Source organism: Megalops cyprinoides, chromosome 1 (assembly GCF_013368585.1).
Source record: "Megalops cyprinoides isolate fMegCyp1 chromosome 1, fMegCyp1.pri, whole genome shotgun sequence".
NCBI classification, from domain to species: domain Eukaryota; kingdom Metazoa; phylum Chordata; class Actinopteri; order Elopiformes; family Megalopidae; genus Megalops; species Megalops cyprinoides.
The window spans coordinates 16,956,446-16,972,523 of NC_050583.1; the positions used below are offsets into that span (position 1 = coordinate 16,956,446).

The following is a 16,078-nucleotide window of genomic DNA, read 5'->3' on the forward strand; positions in this document are numbered from 1 at the left end:
TTCATTAGCGTCCTTGACTTCAGTCGGTCTCGCACAGTAATCGGGACAGCCTCGCTCTTAAAGAGCGCAAGAATTGAGCAGAGCTCCTGCCACGTCAGAATGGGAGCGCGGCTATGTTCATCTTTCAGCCCTTCACCCTGCATGTGGGTGGCGTGCTTTATATAAAAACACATGTACCCTGCATGTACAGCACTCCTTGTTCTGTTTTACACTTGGCAGTCTGATATATGATACCCAGTGTTCTTGCATCACGGCACAGCCTCATTTGCCTCCCATCAGTGGTAAGACATATCAGACGTATCTCAGACATACTAAGCCACATTCAGCTTGGCGGAAGTTGGTTGTGCCAGGCCTTGCAGTATACACTGCGTCTGTTCTTATTTCCTGGTTCAGTAAACGATTAGTTTACTTTTTCCTTGTTGGCAGCCGAGCCGAGTAAATTTTATATCTTTGCCCATTCAGCATGTCGGAGGTGTTCAGCTGCACTGGTTATGGACAAGGATGTTTCCTTTGAGCTGTCCAGAATGCATTTAAAAGGGAGATGACAGCACGAGACAATTAGATCTATCAGTTAAGTAGGCTATACTGCGTTTTTCCTCACTAAACCACCTGTATAAATGAGTAACAGTTGCGTGTCTCTTCAGCAGCCCGTGATGTCCCAGTGAAAAATTGTGCAGTGAATGTAATGACGTAATAACGTAATTTTTATGAGCAACATATTGTATATTCCATGGGAAAAAGTGTATTAATCACTGGCCTTTGGAGCCTTCACCTCATAGGCCTCATCAAAACCCTGGGGAAACCCTACCCTGGACAGATGCATGAACTTTGGATCCTGAGTTAAAAATTGCACTCAAACATGCATACTTCCTTATAGTGTTTAATTCTGAGTAGATTTATCTACAAAAGGCCAGTGGTTCTTTTTGAGATCTTCTCAACATAGAATTTATTCATTTAAATAATGAATTAAGAATTACTCTGACCATGTGGCAATGACAGTTTCATCATGTTCTCTGGTCAGGGGACGCTTGAATAGATAATCATTTCAAGTAAGAAGGAAAGTAGAAGTTTATTCTTTTGGCGGAAAGCCCCTTTAAAGGAATATAGGGTGAGACGTGGCCATCGTTTCTCTGTGGTAGTGTTATTGTTGTGTGGGGCATTTGAAGGACAGCTGTCCCCCGGCTGGTGCAGCTGGGCCTGGTATCCGGGTCTTCTGTCTTTTTTTTATTGCAGCATCACCCCCATACATGGCCCGATACCTCCACCAGCTTTAGGAGCTTCCTGTTATCAGGCAGAGCAGGTGAAAGACTTGTGTCATTTCTGCGTGAGCTACTTTTAGTGGCCTTGGTGGGGCAGAATGAGTTTTGCATGATGTGGAGGAATTGACTTTGTGTTCCCTGCCATGGGGATTTTACCTCCATAACGTCTCATTGGCTTGCGCCTTGTAAAGAAGAAACGGGAACACTTTGATGAATGTCCACGTTTAGCAATCCTTTCTTTGTTGTCATGGCTGCTTCATCTTATGGTAATTGCCATTTTCTTCCCTGCAAGTATTGATCATATCTCTCTCTAGATTGACCACAGAGATGAAATTTGCTCTGTAGTCAGAAGTGATAGCTTGCTTTATCACTCAGGAATCCTGCAGGAGAAAATGGAGGGGAAAGAATATTAAACCAAAGCTCAGATTTATATCCAGTATATTTTTTTCCCTCCCCCGGAACCCTATACTTAATTCTTCCTCTGCTCCAATTAACCATAATTTCCCAGTCTCCAAACACGACGTAGTAAATCTTTAAGTGAAAACAATCATTAGATTTCCGGCGCGGAGCGAACCGTGCAATTTGGACAGTGCCTCTGAAGCTGGCGGTATCGAAGCTTCACGGTTTGGCCTGCCAAAATGTTCAGTGAGCACCGCAGAAGAGGCGTGTCAGCAACACAGGGCGCTTTGGGCGAATTTCCTTAATTAAGTCTGCTTGGCTGCTCCAGGGAGGACTCCATCTTCAGCTAATTGGAATTCTCAGTAGAAATCGGAAAGCCAAGCAGAATTTTTTATGTGAAAAGGAGAAGATCCTTTGGTGTGGTTGTTTGAAGGGAGCAGGGCCTTCGCCAGGTGCAGAGGTTTCTCAGAGTGAACGGCGATGTCTGAGCATTGCCGCTGTACACTTACGTTCTGCTGTGCAGGAAGTTGCTCCGGATAAGAGCGTCTGCTAAGTGAACGTAATGTAATGTAATGTACGTTCACCTGTTCACCCCTCGCTGATTTGATTTCAAGTTTCTTCTTTCGAAAGCCATCGGCGCGCTCAGTTCTGACCTTGAAAGGCATGTAACGAGTGTCTGTACCCCGGCCAGCAGTGCTCAGCGGAGCTCAGCGGAGCTGGGGAACTGAAGTGAGTGACTCATCAGTGCTGTCACTCATCCCCGCTGATACACACCCATGAGCAGAGAACAGAGTGAGGGGTGCTGTCACGTATAATGTCTCCGTCAATTAAGAGTGCCTGCCCCCTGGAGGCTCATTTGTGAACTTATGTCAGTCATCCTTTTTTCTCACCTGGTCACATCATTGGTGACCCAGAGCTAAACGGCCTGTCAGAGAAATCCCAGGCGGCTGTTGTCAGGCTGGCCTGACTGGCTGCGGGTCACGGCGGTGGCGGTGCAGCGCTCCTGCCTCTCGACCTGCAGGTGCCTCGTCAGTGGCTTGCTGGTGCTCTTGGGTCTCTGGCGGGTGCCGGCCCTGTCTCTGTGCCCCGCGGCCATGAGAGGACAGTCAGCCAGCAGCCCGGAGCGCCCATCAACCCTGCTCCGCACCGCAGCTCTCTCTGCAGTAATTCAGCTGAGGGATGAGATCAGTCCGCGGCCGGCTGTGACCTCATCGCCATGAACTCCCATTTCGCTCGGGGACTGCAGTCTAGACGAGAGCCGAGTTTTCGGCTGAGTGGTGGAGGAGATGGGCGGGGGTGGGGGCAGGGGGAAGGGGGAAGGGGGGGGGGGCGCAGGAGGGCCGAGTAATACGGTAATCCTGCGCGGGCTGCTGATGAGCTTGTTAAAGAGCCCTACTAAAGCAGGGGATTAGAGCGGCCCTATGCCTCTAGATCACAGCCACAGGATAAACACCTCCCGAGCTCTCCACACCCTCACGTGGCTACGGCGCAGGAGCAGCCCTGTCTCCGGGGCAACGGGCCACGCCCTCGGGGCTCCTTCGTGGGGCTGCGTTGCCCACAGCCCTCCCATGTCCCTCTGATAGCAAACGGCTGAAAGCCCGGCTCGGCCCCTCCAGACCCCGGTTGCGCTGAACACAGCCATTGTTTGCTTCAGATTAGTTGAAGCATGCTGTGTTTTTCAAAAGTAAGTCAAAAGTAAGCTCAAATGTGTGGCCTTGGATGTCTTTGGCAGACAAACCGTTTTTCCATGGTCCTGCATGTCTCGCAGCTAACTGCACTATTTACAGGATGCTGCCGGCCGAGATCGTTTTTCAGCTTATGTGAAACCTTGTTTATGTAGTCAGATATTTGTTTTTCCTTCTTCAGTCCTTGTTAATTTTATGGCTATCAGTATTCCTGTCCAGAAAACACTGTCACTCATGCATAACTGATTCTGATTTTATAACTGATTTGGGGTTGGGGGGGGGGGATTATGGGAAATTAGTTGTTGTTGTGGAAATTCTTGCAGTGCTGGAGCGGTGGAACTGGGAGGATCTGTGAATGTTCTCGGAGAGCTCCTCCTCTGTTTGACCAGCTTCTCCCGTTCCGCTGCACTCGTACACAGGAGCTCTCAGGAGGGCTGAACATCAGCGCTTTGGACTGCGGCGGTCCTGCTGTCTGTCCTCTGGGAAGGCAGTGTTGTTGTTTTTCTCTTCTCCGTTTCCCACACACTTGCACGAAAAAACATCTCTCTGGTGTGCGGGTGATATCGGCAGACAGCTGCTGTAGTCGAGGACCTACTTGGCTACACTCGCTAGTTGCAGAGACAGCTCTGGGGGGGTAGTTCACAGCAGAGAATTACACTTGCAAGTAGTCTTGCTGGGCTTAAGACCCTAAATCCGCTCTCATTATCAGCTGCCTCGCACAGTGATCTGACAGCTGGATGGATTGAAGAATTCAGTAGTAACTCTGCAGTAGTCGTGAGCATTAAGCCCAACTTGAACGGCCCCAAAAAAACGTCATGGATGGATCTTTGGTGCTGTCAGCGAGATTCCCCTTTGTCTGTTGTCAGAAGGGTTTTGCATTGACAGAATGTGTCTTTGAGCCTTCGGGGTAAGCTCCAGAGATGAGCAGATGGGCAGTGCTGGTCGGAGCAGGAGCGCCGGGGTCGGAGGCCAGGCCCCGGGAACTCGGAGGTCCTCTGGCGAGAGAGCCCAGAGGAAGTAGAGCCTTGGCTCCCTTAGGCTCCGGGCCATCTGTCCTCTCTCGGCTCCAGCGGTGCGCGGAGGCAGGGGGGTTGCCCTAAGGGTTACGATGGTGCAGTGTGGCAATCTGTCTCTGTGCTCTCAGCAGGGCCCTGAGTCACCCGGGGCCTCTCTGTGACACGCAGCGTCACCTCTCCTCGAGACTGTCCCTCTGTGGGCTGGTCACTGTGTTTTGGGAGGCTAGAGGCCAGGAAAGAGACCTTTCGCTTGGCCTCCATGACTGTTGAGATCCTGAGATTTGCTGTTTGTCTGGTTTACCAGTCAAACACCGAATAGAGGTCTTTGTTTCTATGCTTTTGAAATGTGTTTCCGTTCGTATTTGTAGTGCTGACAACTGCTGTTTGTGTAAGGATTGGTAAACTCACTGTGTTTTGTTTTTTTTTGTTTTTTTTTTTTTTTTTGTTTTGTTAGATTATTTACACACAAAAAAACATTCTGATGTATTGATTCCTTCCAAGGTAATCAGATGATCCATAGCTCTTCCCCAATGTCTGTAAAGGCCAGTGCCATCATCGAGTTGAGATGTAGAAGTGTTGAACTAGGATTACTCTGTGTTTGTGTGCAATTAAAGGGCAGAAGGAAGCTATTCTTTACACCAGGAAAAAAAAACTGCTTGAATAAGCAGTTTTTAAGAAGCTTTTCCTGCTGCACTGAGATTACACACTTACGCCCTCTGATAATCCACACGGTTGATTATTCTCAATCCTCTCTGGGTTGCGCTGATGTACCAGACACGCATGTCTCTCCCTGCCTCACCCCTATTACCCTGCATCCACTCCGAAAGAGGACGGTGACAAAAGAAGCCGGTGACAGGGGACAGGCAGTTCTGCGCCCTGTTAAACTGGGTGATCTCTCTGCTAACCTGCCCCTGCTGTTAACGTGCCCCGTGTATGCTTGTAACCTGATTGATACTGTGTATGTAGATATTACATTCCCAGTGGTATCTTATTAAAGAGGTAGAGGTTATTGATACACATCCGTGTTGACTTGTTCGATGTTGTTATAATGCAGGGTAACTGGTGGTTTTACACAGAGCTGCAGGGTTTAGGACTGTAAAAAATGCTGTGGTGCATTATGAATGCTCTATGTCAGAGATGGTGTGTGTGTGTGTGTCTGTGTGTGTGTTAGGTGGGATTGTATCTCGAAAGACAACAAAAGAGTGCATAAACCACCCAGCAACAAAATGAGGCTATTCACCAGCCATGAGGATTACAGAGTCACCCTCTGAACACTCCCAACCACAACACAGTGACACAACACAAGAAAAAAAAAGGTTGTTTTTTTTTTTCACAAGACTGTGATGTTCATTTTTTTCATCAGGATTTTTCTCCTTGTTTCAAGACAGAGAGGAAGAAAAGAACCTGTTCTACCAAATAACCAAGACGGTGGAATAAGAATATGTTTTATGGCCAGCGCATAATATTTTAACTAGCAGACTGCAGTCATAAAGCTGCATGAACCATTTTATGGTTCCAGCTGCGACGTGGATGTAATCATAATCTGATTAAATAGCTTCTATTTCAAGCCCTTGTGTGAGTGCTAATATCTTTTTACAGATTAGCAATGTCCATGTGTGTTTTGAAGTACTGGTTTAGCTGACACAGCAAACATTTTTTTTTCCCTTTCTGTTTTGTCCTTGTAGTGCGTGTGGGAGTGTAGGTGTCATTAGTTTCTGTCTGTCATTAAAACAGACCAGTTATTTTGGACATAGTAGGTTTGGCCTTGTTTAAGTAAGTCAGGTGTGTTTGCTGTGGCTGTCGTTTGTGGACATTGTCACAGCTTTTGAAAAGCAACCCAAGGCAAAGAGTGGCATTTCTTGTTTCGTTTGCCGTTTTCTTCTGTTTCATGGGAGGCTGCAGTCAGAAGTCCAAAGGGTTGAGGGTTTACCTCATATGAACTGCAGAGAGCTGAACCCCAGAGTAAAGTAAGGCTGTGGTGCCCCCCCCCATTTCGCAGTGACACCTGAGCGCTCGACTTGAGCGTCCAATCTTTTGCTCCAGCGGGCTGACACCAAATCTCACCAGGCCCTTTATCACGCTCCATCTTTGGTTTTGGTTTTGCGTTTGATTTTTTTTCCCATGGTTGACGCCTTCAGAAATGGAGCAGTTCCTTTTTCCCCCCTCGTCCCCCTCACAGCAGCTCAAACCGGGAGCGTTCTGCAGGCTGTGGGGAGTGATGAAGGACACGTCCCTTCAAGGCCCTGACTGTGCTCCCTAAGGCAGGGCTTTGTTTCCTAGAATTAGCTCTAATGACTTTTATCAGCCAGCACTCCTGCTACAGAGGGGGCAGAGGCTGGCTGGGGGGAGGGGGCGCTCATTATCCCCCTCGTTTCCATCCATTTCCCCTCGCACACGCATCGACTCGCTGCGTCACACCCAGAATCCTTCCCCTCGCCCCTTATCTTCCACTCCATCAGCCTAGACACACGCGCAGCCTCTCTCCGGCTCTGCCCTCTAGCCCAGTTACGACAGGTCTTTCTCTCAGTCAGCAGTAGCTACCAGACTGGCATTTGCCTGTGTGTGTGTGTGTGTGTGTGTGTGTGGGTGTGTATGTGTGTATGTGTGAGGTTACTCAAAGTTCACAATGACAGGCGGGTTGTGTTACAGAGAGGGGTGAGGGGGGCGGGTCAGCAACCGTGTCCAGAGGCTTCTGTTGTCCTCAGCCCTGTCTGTGACTGACACCCGGGCACGCGAACGCACAAAGGGACTCTTTATCGTAACAGGCGGGAACTCTCACCTTGCCCTATTCCGGTCGCACTTTTTTGGTATCCGTCCCTCCCCCTCCCCCTCCCCCTCCCCCTCCCTTCCTGCTGCCTCTGCCTGAGTGGCTGAGGTTCCTCCGCGACAGCTGGCCGGGTGTACGCACCGCAGAGCGGATATCAGAGAAGGGGAGAGCGCGGGGGCTCGAGGACAGCTGTGGAGGGAAAGTGGAGTCCTTAATATTCCTTATCGTGGTGGCTCTCTGGAGCCTGCTTCCCCCCCCACTGGCACACTGCCTTCAGCCTCCACAGCGAGGGACAGAAACACACACCACCACTCATCTCTCACATGCACGCCTTGCCTTTTCTGTTTGTTGTATTTTTTTTATCCTTCCCCCAGTTAAACCGCTCAACTTTACCGTCTGGGATTTTCCGAGAAGAATGGAAACTAGGACAGGTTTTGCATATGCATATTTTATGTAAGCCAGCTGTAAGAACATAACTAATTTTAATGATGAGAACAAGCCTTACAGCCCATCTCTAGCCTGATTTTCACTGGCCTGCTGCAGCTGTACCTATACTGTTCTCATGTGACCCAGTGTGGTGGTTTGAATTGCAGTTGGTTAATTCTCACATACTGCTGACTGCTAATAACCCTGTAGCTTACTTCCAGTGCCACTTTCACCCAATTATTTTGCATTTTGTTCATAAAGGAATCAGTATTATAATTTGCCAGATCTCTGTGGTTTCTCACTAAACTATGATGGACAAAGAAATCCTATTTCTTTTGTCGTTCCAGTTCTGGAGAGACCAAAACGAACAGGTAGTGGCGAATTGTGCTGTTTATGCAGATTCGGTGTACAGCTCTGGAGGCAAAATTTGTTTTCAAGCATGAAACTTTGTGTGTACAAGCCCGTACTGCGTAGCTCAGGGGTAAGTTTTAAACAGGATGTGCACACCTAGTCCCACCTGACTCATTTAGGTTCTGCACAAACCTGCAGTTAAATCAAGGGGTTGACCAATATGCTACGAGATGCCATTGGACAATTTGCTGTCGAAATGCCTCCAGTTCCCCCCAGGTGCAGCTGACCTGCAGCTGACGTTGATCAGTGGAAAGTCACTTTTAGCTAGTCATAGCCCTGTAATGTTGAATCAGTCCGCTTAAGGTATTTCAGGAGTGTTGTTACAGCAGCTCTGTCGAGTTAGCCCACGCACATGTAACTCTGTGTTCGAAGAGCGTCTTTCAAGTCATAGTGTGAAGTTTTCTTTTAACTAATTTGCAAGTGATGCTCACAGAAGTGAACCCGAAATGCCCTGTGTGTCTTACCACCCACAGCCTCCTTCTTGACGCTACCAGAGAGTTTTGTAATTCTGCTTTCATACCTCTGCACGTCATCGTTAATTATAGGAACTAGCCCCGTTTCCCTTAACGGTATTTTTTACAGAGTGTGCAAATAGAGTGTACAAATGTACATTTTGTTTTCTTTTAAATGGGGTAGCAGTCCGGCACAGTGGTAAGGGGCAGGGCTTGTAACTGAAACGGCAGGTTCGACTCCCCACTGGGTCACTGCTGCTGTGCCCTTGGGCAAGGTACTTAACCCAGAATTGCCTCCACATATACTGTATGGATGAGTAACATGTAAAATTGTAATCTGTGTAAGTCACTCTGGATAAATGTGCCTGCTAAATGACAGTAATGTAATGTAAATGACACCTCCCCATGTTTGCTGTCATCAGATAGTAAATTGAATACCTTGACCCTCAGGTCTTTGTGGGGATCATTTATATCCATTCATACATATTCATTTGTACTTGTATTTGTGAGAAAGGGAGACTGTCCCTGCCTCGCTGGACGCCTCTTTCCACATCCAGTGACTCTAACAAAGCTCGATATCAACATGCATTACATTAGATTGTCATTTAACAGACGCTCTTATCCAGAGCAATTTACGTAGGTTACAGTTTTTACATGTGAACCATTTATCCAGCTGGATATTTACTGAGGCCATACTTTGCTCGAAGGTACTTCTGCTGCTCTACTTTTGAGCACCTCAACATAACAGGAAAAAATGTCTTTAATGAAGCTAATGAAAAGTAAGGATGCAGTGTGTGACGGTTATTAGCCTAGTGTAACCTAGTAGCCTAGTAATAACAGTCCATGCACAACAGAAGTGGAAGCTTTGAGAGCGATTTACTGCAAGACCTGCTTATTCCCATGTAATGTCTTAATGTGTATTCAGCTACGTACGTATGGGTTGTTTTCAGATAAATTATGTTACATTACATTATTGTCAATTAGCAGATGATCCTATTCTTAGCGACTTTCATGGGTTAACATTTTTTGCTTGTTATCCATTTATACAGCTGGATATTTACTGTGGCAATTGTGGGTTGAATGCTTTGCCCAAGGGTACAGCAGCAGTACCCCAGCAGGGAATTGAACCAGCAACCTTTCAGTTACGAGTGTTGTTCCTTACCACTACGCTACACTGCCACCCTAACAAGCCATGCACAAAAAAAGTTATGACTGTGACTCTGTAAACACTTTTGCTGAACTGAGTTACTGTTGCTTTATATCTTTGCTATTTCATAATTAAATCACCGGTTTTTGAGGAATGTCTGTTTGAAAGAGGGATGATTCTTATAGCTGGTGTGTAATATGCACAAGTCACTACAATACCACCTGTGTGCCGCATTATACAAACATTAACATTAAAATCCAGAATTGCTGAAGTTTGGGAGAACATGTCTGAGATTTTGGTAATCGTGTGAATCATGTGATCCCTCCCTGTGGACAATGAAATTAGAAAATATGATTGAAATACAGTCTCTCCACAAAGCATAGTATTTTATAACTCTCTGGTCCTTCCCATTCATAGTACTGTGATGCAGGCAGCTAAGCTGTGGAGCCTCCGTCCTCTTAGTCTCGTATATTTATATTGCTGCTGTTTGTGTCTCAGCCTGTTGTCATAAATAATAGCTGCAGATTTAGGTGCAGAATAAAATGTCTGCACTGCTGTAGGCGCACACACATGGGCTTGCTCCTGTCTTTGTCTGTCTTGCTGGTGCCTGATCTGGAAACATACAGAGAGGTTGCAAATGATTCCTCTTGCCTCTGCTCATCCTCGGGATTGTGTGCATCACTGATTGATAATCCCATCTCCACGGAGCAGTGTCTCCGCTCCTCCTCCTGGGCCAGTTATTGACTCTTCTTTTCCTAAACTGTAACCTTGTCATATGGCACACTTGTAAGGCTGGCCTTCATTTAGCTTGACAACTACGGTATGCATGATCGTAGTTCTAGGGCCACTGTGGAAGTCTGTGGAAATAGTCTGGACAAGTTGCTGGGTGTAACTAAAGCTCTAGGGGATTTTTGTTTTTTATTTCCCTTTTGTATCTCCATCTTCTGAGTCAGACCTGGGTGTGAGTGTGAAACCACTCTTTAAATTAGATAGAGAAATATCTTCATCATCCACTAACCATTCTACTGCAGTCAAACTTGTGATTGGTGTATTTGCTTCTGCATTCAAAAGCTGTAGGGCAATTCTGCTTTGTGAACAAAGGCGGGAGAGAGCGCAGTCCCTCAGTGATGTTACTGTGCAGACACAGGCAGCTGGGAGCACAGCGCAGACAGAGGCGGGAGAGAGCGCAGTCCCTCAGTGATGTTACTGTGCAGACACAGGCAGCTGGGAGCACAGCGCAGACAGAGGAGGGAGAGAGCGCAGTGCCCCAGTGATGTTACTGTGCAGACACAGGCAGCTGGGAGCACAGCGCAGACAGAGGCGGGAGAGAGCGCAGTCCCCCAGTGATGTTACTGTGCAGACACAGGCAGCTGGGAGCACAGCGCAGACAGAGGCGGGAGAGAGCACAGTCCCTCAGTGATGTTACTGTGCAGACACAGGCAGCTGGGAGCACAGCGCAGACAGAGGAGGGAGAGAGCGCAGTGCCCCAGTGATGTTACTGTGCAGACACAGGCAGCTGGGAGCACAGCGCAGACAGAGGTGGGAGAGAGCACGGTGCCCTGCCAATGTTACAGTGAGCACAGTGCCACAGGTCACAGGGTGACTGACTGCTCCAGAAATCTGCATCTTTGCATCATAAACGTTTGTAACATTTATGTCATTGTAAGATGGATCTGCGTCTCTCTGTCAGTTTCTCCCTGACTAGAGTTTTTTTTTTAAATATCAGTGTATGCCATTAGATCCAGTAATCCTACTCAGGACTAGTGAAAAAAAACATGATGGTGGTGTTTTGCAGTATTTTTTTTAACTGACCTGATGTATGTTAGTTTTAGTTCTGGCGGTTTGTGTGTTGTCTCTGTAGGGCGGCAGTGTAGCATAGTGGTTAAGGAGCAGGACTCGTAACCGAAAGGGTTGCCGGTTCAATCCCTGCTGGGACACTGCTGCTGTACCCTTGGGCAAGGTACTTAACCCACAGTTGCCTCAGTAAATATCCAGCTGTATAAATGGGTAACATTGTAAAGAACTGTAACCTATGTAAGTCGCTTTGGATAAAAGCATCTGTTAAATGAATAAATGTAAATGTCTCATCCTTTTACCTTTATTAGAGGGGGAGAGAAATTGACTTGAAGTGATAACCACATCAGGAAAGTCTTAGCAGTGACAGCACCAGTCCCCACCCCACCACACACAGGCACAGACGCACGCCCACATACACACGATTGTATTGTTTGATGACCGCCTACGTACGTCTTTCTTTTATTTTGCAGGTATTGAATGAGGAGTGTGACCAGAACTGGTACAAGGCAGAGCTGAACGGGAAAGATGGTTTTATTCCCAAGAACTACATTGAAATGAAAGCACATCCGTAAGTGTGGGAGCCGTGGGACAGCTCCACTCTCCATCACACGTCCCTCCTCCGCCCTGAACGTCCTCTACTCTCTCGCCTTCACATCACATTTACGTTAGTATTTGTGCCATGGCCTTTCATCCAGAGAGCTCCATGTAGAGCACCAGGAAATGCTCACGCTGTCCAGCAGGCAGAAATAACCTATGGAGTCCTGGGAGACCAGGCACTTTCTCATCCACCTAGTCCCGTGCAGTTGCTGTGAGTCAGACTCTGTCTGTGGTGAGGTGGGACTTGCTGTCTCCCTCTGGTCGCTTCTTCAGGCCTGCGGTTTCTCATTGCTAAGGCTACAGCTCTATTTTCACACCTGCTTCATTTGTATAGGAAGGGGGGGTTGACCGCTGGTTCATGTGACTCAGTTTATAATCACATGGTTTCCAGTTCCAGTTCCAGTTCCAGTTCAATACCCAAATCTGCCTGTGTACCCTTGAGAAAACTATTGAATTTGAATTGTTTCAGCATATATCCAACTGTACAAATTGATAAAATGTAACAATGAAAAATGCTGTATAGCTCTTGGTAAGGGAGCCAGTTGAAAAGACGGTAGACATAAGGTGTCTGAAAGTTTTCTCTGTTTCAGTCTTTCCTTGTTTTTATGTTGCCAGAGCATACTCTCTTGTCAGTAGAGAGTGGAAAACCTTCCCTTTGCAGCTGCGGCTTCTGTGGAAGTACAGGGTTAAAGTATTAAAACCGGAGAGTATACAAAAAAAAAAGTATAAAAACCCTTTGGCCCATCATCTTTGTGGTTATAGTGTTATTTCCTGGCCTTGTCTCTGCCTGTTCACATGTGGATGTGCACTGTTATACAGGCATGATGCTGCTTCAGTCCCGGTTTCACTCTGCCGCCTCATGCCTTCGGTGGCTCCCATTAACAACGCAGTCATGTCTCACTGTAATGTTAAATGCATTTCCATTGAGCGCTGTGCGCCATGTTAGCTCTCCCTGTACCATGCAGCTAGGGCTTTTAGCAGAGATGAAATATTGGTCCTGTTGCGTCATCTCTGGAGCTCATCGGGCACGGCGGCTGTCCCGCGGGGGTGTGTTTGTCTGCGCAGACAACGTCTCCCTCCATCCTCTGTCCCTCTGACGGAGGCTGGAGCCGTGGCAGTCCATTAAAAGGCGCCGGCGCCTTCGCTAAAGGTCGCTGTCATTCGGGGAAGGGAAACTGGACAGAGGCGGCCCTTATCTTTAAAGAGGATGGAAATGGTCTGTCGGGCATCTCTGGCTGGGTTGCACTGGGCTATGCGATAGTGGTTAGGGAGAGATGCCTCTCAGGCAGCTTTGGCTGGGCTGTACTGGGCTGTGAGATAGTGGCTAGGGAGAGATGCCTCTCAGGCAGCTTTGGCCGGGTTGCACTGGGCTGTGAGATAGTGGTTAGGGAAAGATGCCACTCAGGCAGCTTTGGCTGGGTTGGACTGGGCTGTGAGCTGGTGGTTGGGAGAGATGCCTGCCAGACTCCAGAGTGGAGCTGTCAGGCTGCCCTTCCTCCCTCAGGCTGAATGCTCATCACTGCCTGTGGTACATCAAAGGCGCCACGGCTCTTTGTTCAAACAGCTTAGGACACGAAGAGGAAAGTGCTGCCAACAGCTCACGTGCGTGCAGAGTATCTGATGAACAGGACAGCAGCCACACAGGCTCACGTTTCAGTTCCAGGCTCCGCTGAAGGGTGCTCAGCGTGGAGTGAAACTGAGAGCCATTTGCTGGCGTTTTGGATCCTTACCCCTGCCGTAGCTCAGAGGCACGGCTTCCTCCTGGCTCGTCTTGGAGAGCTACCAGTAGTGCACAGACCTCCAGCGCCAGCCGGCTATAGCTGGGGCAGCAGGTCCCTGTTCCACAGCTGCTTGGCTCTGTGTCCCAGGCTGCTCTCCCGTTCGCCTCTGTCCTGTGATGTCACACGCCTCCCTTTCACAGCCTCCAGTTTCTCTCAGTCCTTTTTAATGAATCATTCAGGACCCAATGGACCTAGTCAGCTGTTTCAGGAACACTTAGTTTTAACTTTTGCACAAGACTGTCAGGCCGGAGTGGGACTCTGAGTGGCAGGGCGATGAGTTACTGGTCTATGGGCGGCAGTGTAGTATAGTGGTAGAGAGCAGGACTCCTAACCAAAAGACTGCCAGTTCAATTCCCTGCTGGGGTTATGCTGCCATACCCTTCGGCAAGGTACTTAACCCAGAATTGCCTCAGTAAATATCCAGCTGTATAAATGGATAACATTTAAAAATGATAACCAACGTAAGTGGCTGTTGATAAAAGCGTCTGCTAAAAGACATTAGTGTAATGCGTGGTGTCTGTGTATGAGCGGTGCTGTACAGTGCGTGATGGAGGCTGGCATTCCCAAACCCTGGGCAGTCATGCCCGGCCCGCCTCCACCCATTTCCTGGCCACTGTTGTCAACGGCGCCGCTTCGTCCGCCACTTTCATCAGACGCGGAACTGCACCCGGGATCAGTGGTGGAGCACAGATGCAAAGAGGATTACCTCTTGATCAAACCGTTGTTGACTTTTTTTCCCCTTCCATGCAAAGGAGCCCAGGTGTCCTCGTTGCGGACTCTTTAATCATTAACCCGGCCCTCGGTGCTGGTGCAGCTGCCGGTGCTGCTCAGGCCAGCTCCTCGCGGCTTCATTCGCTGGCCCTTACACAGCCCCCCGCTGTCACGGCCGTTCCCCCCAGAATCCTTTATGTCACTCAGGAATCTGAAGCACTTCCCCGCCACGAGCTGTGTGAGCTCAGCATGTGCAGTTGCTCGTTCTGTCCCCTACGTTGTTGTGTGGTCGCCTGGCATTCCCGTGTCCTGCTCTCTAATTATGTTTCGTAAACCTTTCATCAATGTGTGCACTTTCTTGTTTCTTTTTCTTTTTGTCGTTTTGGATCTGTGGTACCTCGATCGCAGGTGGTTCTTCGGGAAGATCCCGCGGGCGAAGGCGGAGGAGATTCTCAACAAACAGAGGCAGGACGGGGCCTTCCTGATCCGGGAGAGCGAGAGCGCGCCGGGAGACTTCTCCCTCTCTGTCAAGTAGGTGTCCCAGCACCCCTCGGGACCCTCCTTCAGCATGTACTGTTCCTCAGCACTCACTCATCCAGATTTCCCTGGCGGCACGGCTCTCTTATGCCCTTTTCCCACCGCCATGCCAGAACCAGGCTTGCTGGCCCGCCTTTGAATCAACACAGTTCTCCACTATTTTCTCCTGTGCCAAGAAGGAAACAGCCGTGAAACGCCTGCCCCCGCTCGGCGCTGCTTTAACCCAGGCTGGGGCATGGTTATCAGTCCGTGATGATGTAATGATGCTGCATGAATTAGCAAAAAAAACTAATACTCGCATAATGCATTCTCAGAGGCTCGCCAGCGAGGGCCGAGCAGGTTCCCACATGGCTCGGCTTAATTATGTCAGCGGAAAATGTCCGCAGCGACAGAGGGTTTTTACGGGCTTACATTCATTATGCAAAGATATTTATCACTGTAGGCGACTGATTCTTTTATCAGTGATTTTTGTTACTGCAGCGCAGTGTTTTGCATGCATCGGCTGCTTCTTTTTCTTGGCACAACAAGAAGACATTCACGCGCACGGATTATATCATTTGCTTGCTCTGCAGCCGGTTACGCATCTTACGATTTGCATATTTATTCACGCGTAGATTAGTGTGGGCTGCATGGGGAGAAAGATTCTCAAGTGCAAGTGCAAGTGCAGTGAAATAGCAGACTGCATAGGGGTCGGATGCCAGGGCTGCGGACACAGGATTGGGCTCTCCTGTTTGATGTCCTGTCCGTTGTGCTGCCCCCTAGTGGGCAGGTTCTCCCTGACTCGGATGAGTTCTTCCCCATCACCAATGCGTCAGCCTCTTTTCCAGCTCAGAACTTCCTCAACGCCGAGGCAAATGGCCTGACATCCACTTTTCCACCCACAGCTGTTCCGGAGCGTGTTGTGAAACAGGCCTGTCCGTTTTCACTATACTCCGTATGTAAAGTCAGTCTGCAGATCCATATCAGGTTAATTGGCCGTTTGGACCTTTGTCCTCGGTGGGTGTGGTGTCGACTGAGATTATCATGCAGTGACATTTTGACCTTGACATTTTCACAGCAGTGTCACCGTTGGTGGGGAAAAAGAGAAGTTGTT

General features: G+C 48.5%; 1 protein-coding gene across 3 annotated transcripts in view; it reads left to right on the top strand.

Moving 5' to 3' along the window:
- The window catches only part of grb2a (growth factor receptor-bound protein 2a), a 33,926-nt gene that overhangs the window by 12,963 nt on the left and 4,885 nt on the right, over window positions 1-16,078 (top strand). For all 3 annotated transcript variants that reach the window (XM_036528387.1, XM_036528406.1, XM_036528396.1), the window contains 2 exons: window positions 11,830-11,927; window positions 14,857-14,979. In XM_036528387.1, coding sequence (XP_036384280.1) covers window positions 11,830-11,927; window positions 14,857-14,979 — 221 coding nt within the window. The remainder of the gene's footprint in view (window positions 1-11,829; window positions 11,928-14,856; window positions 14,980-16,078) is intronic.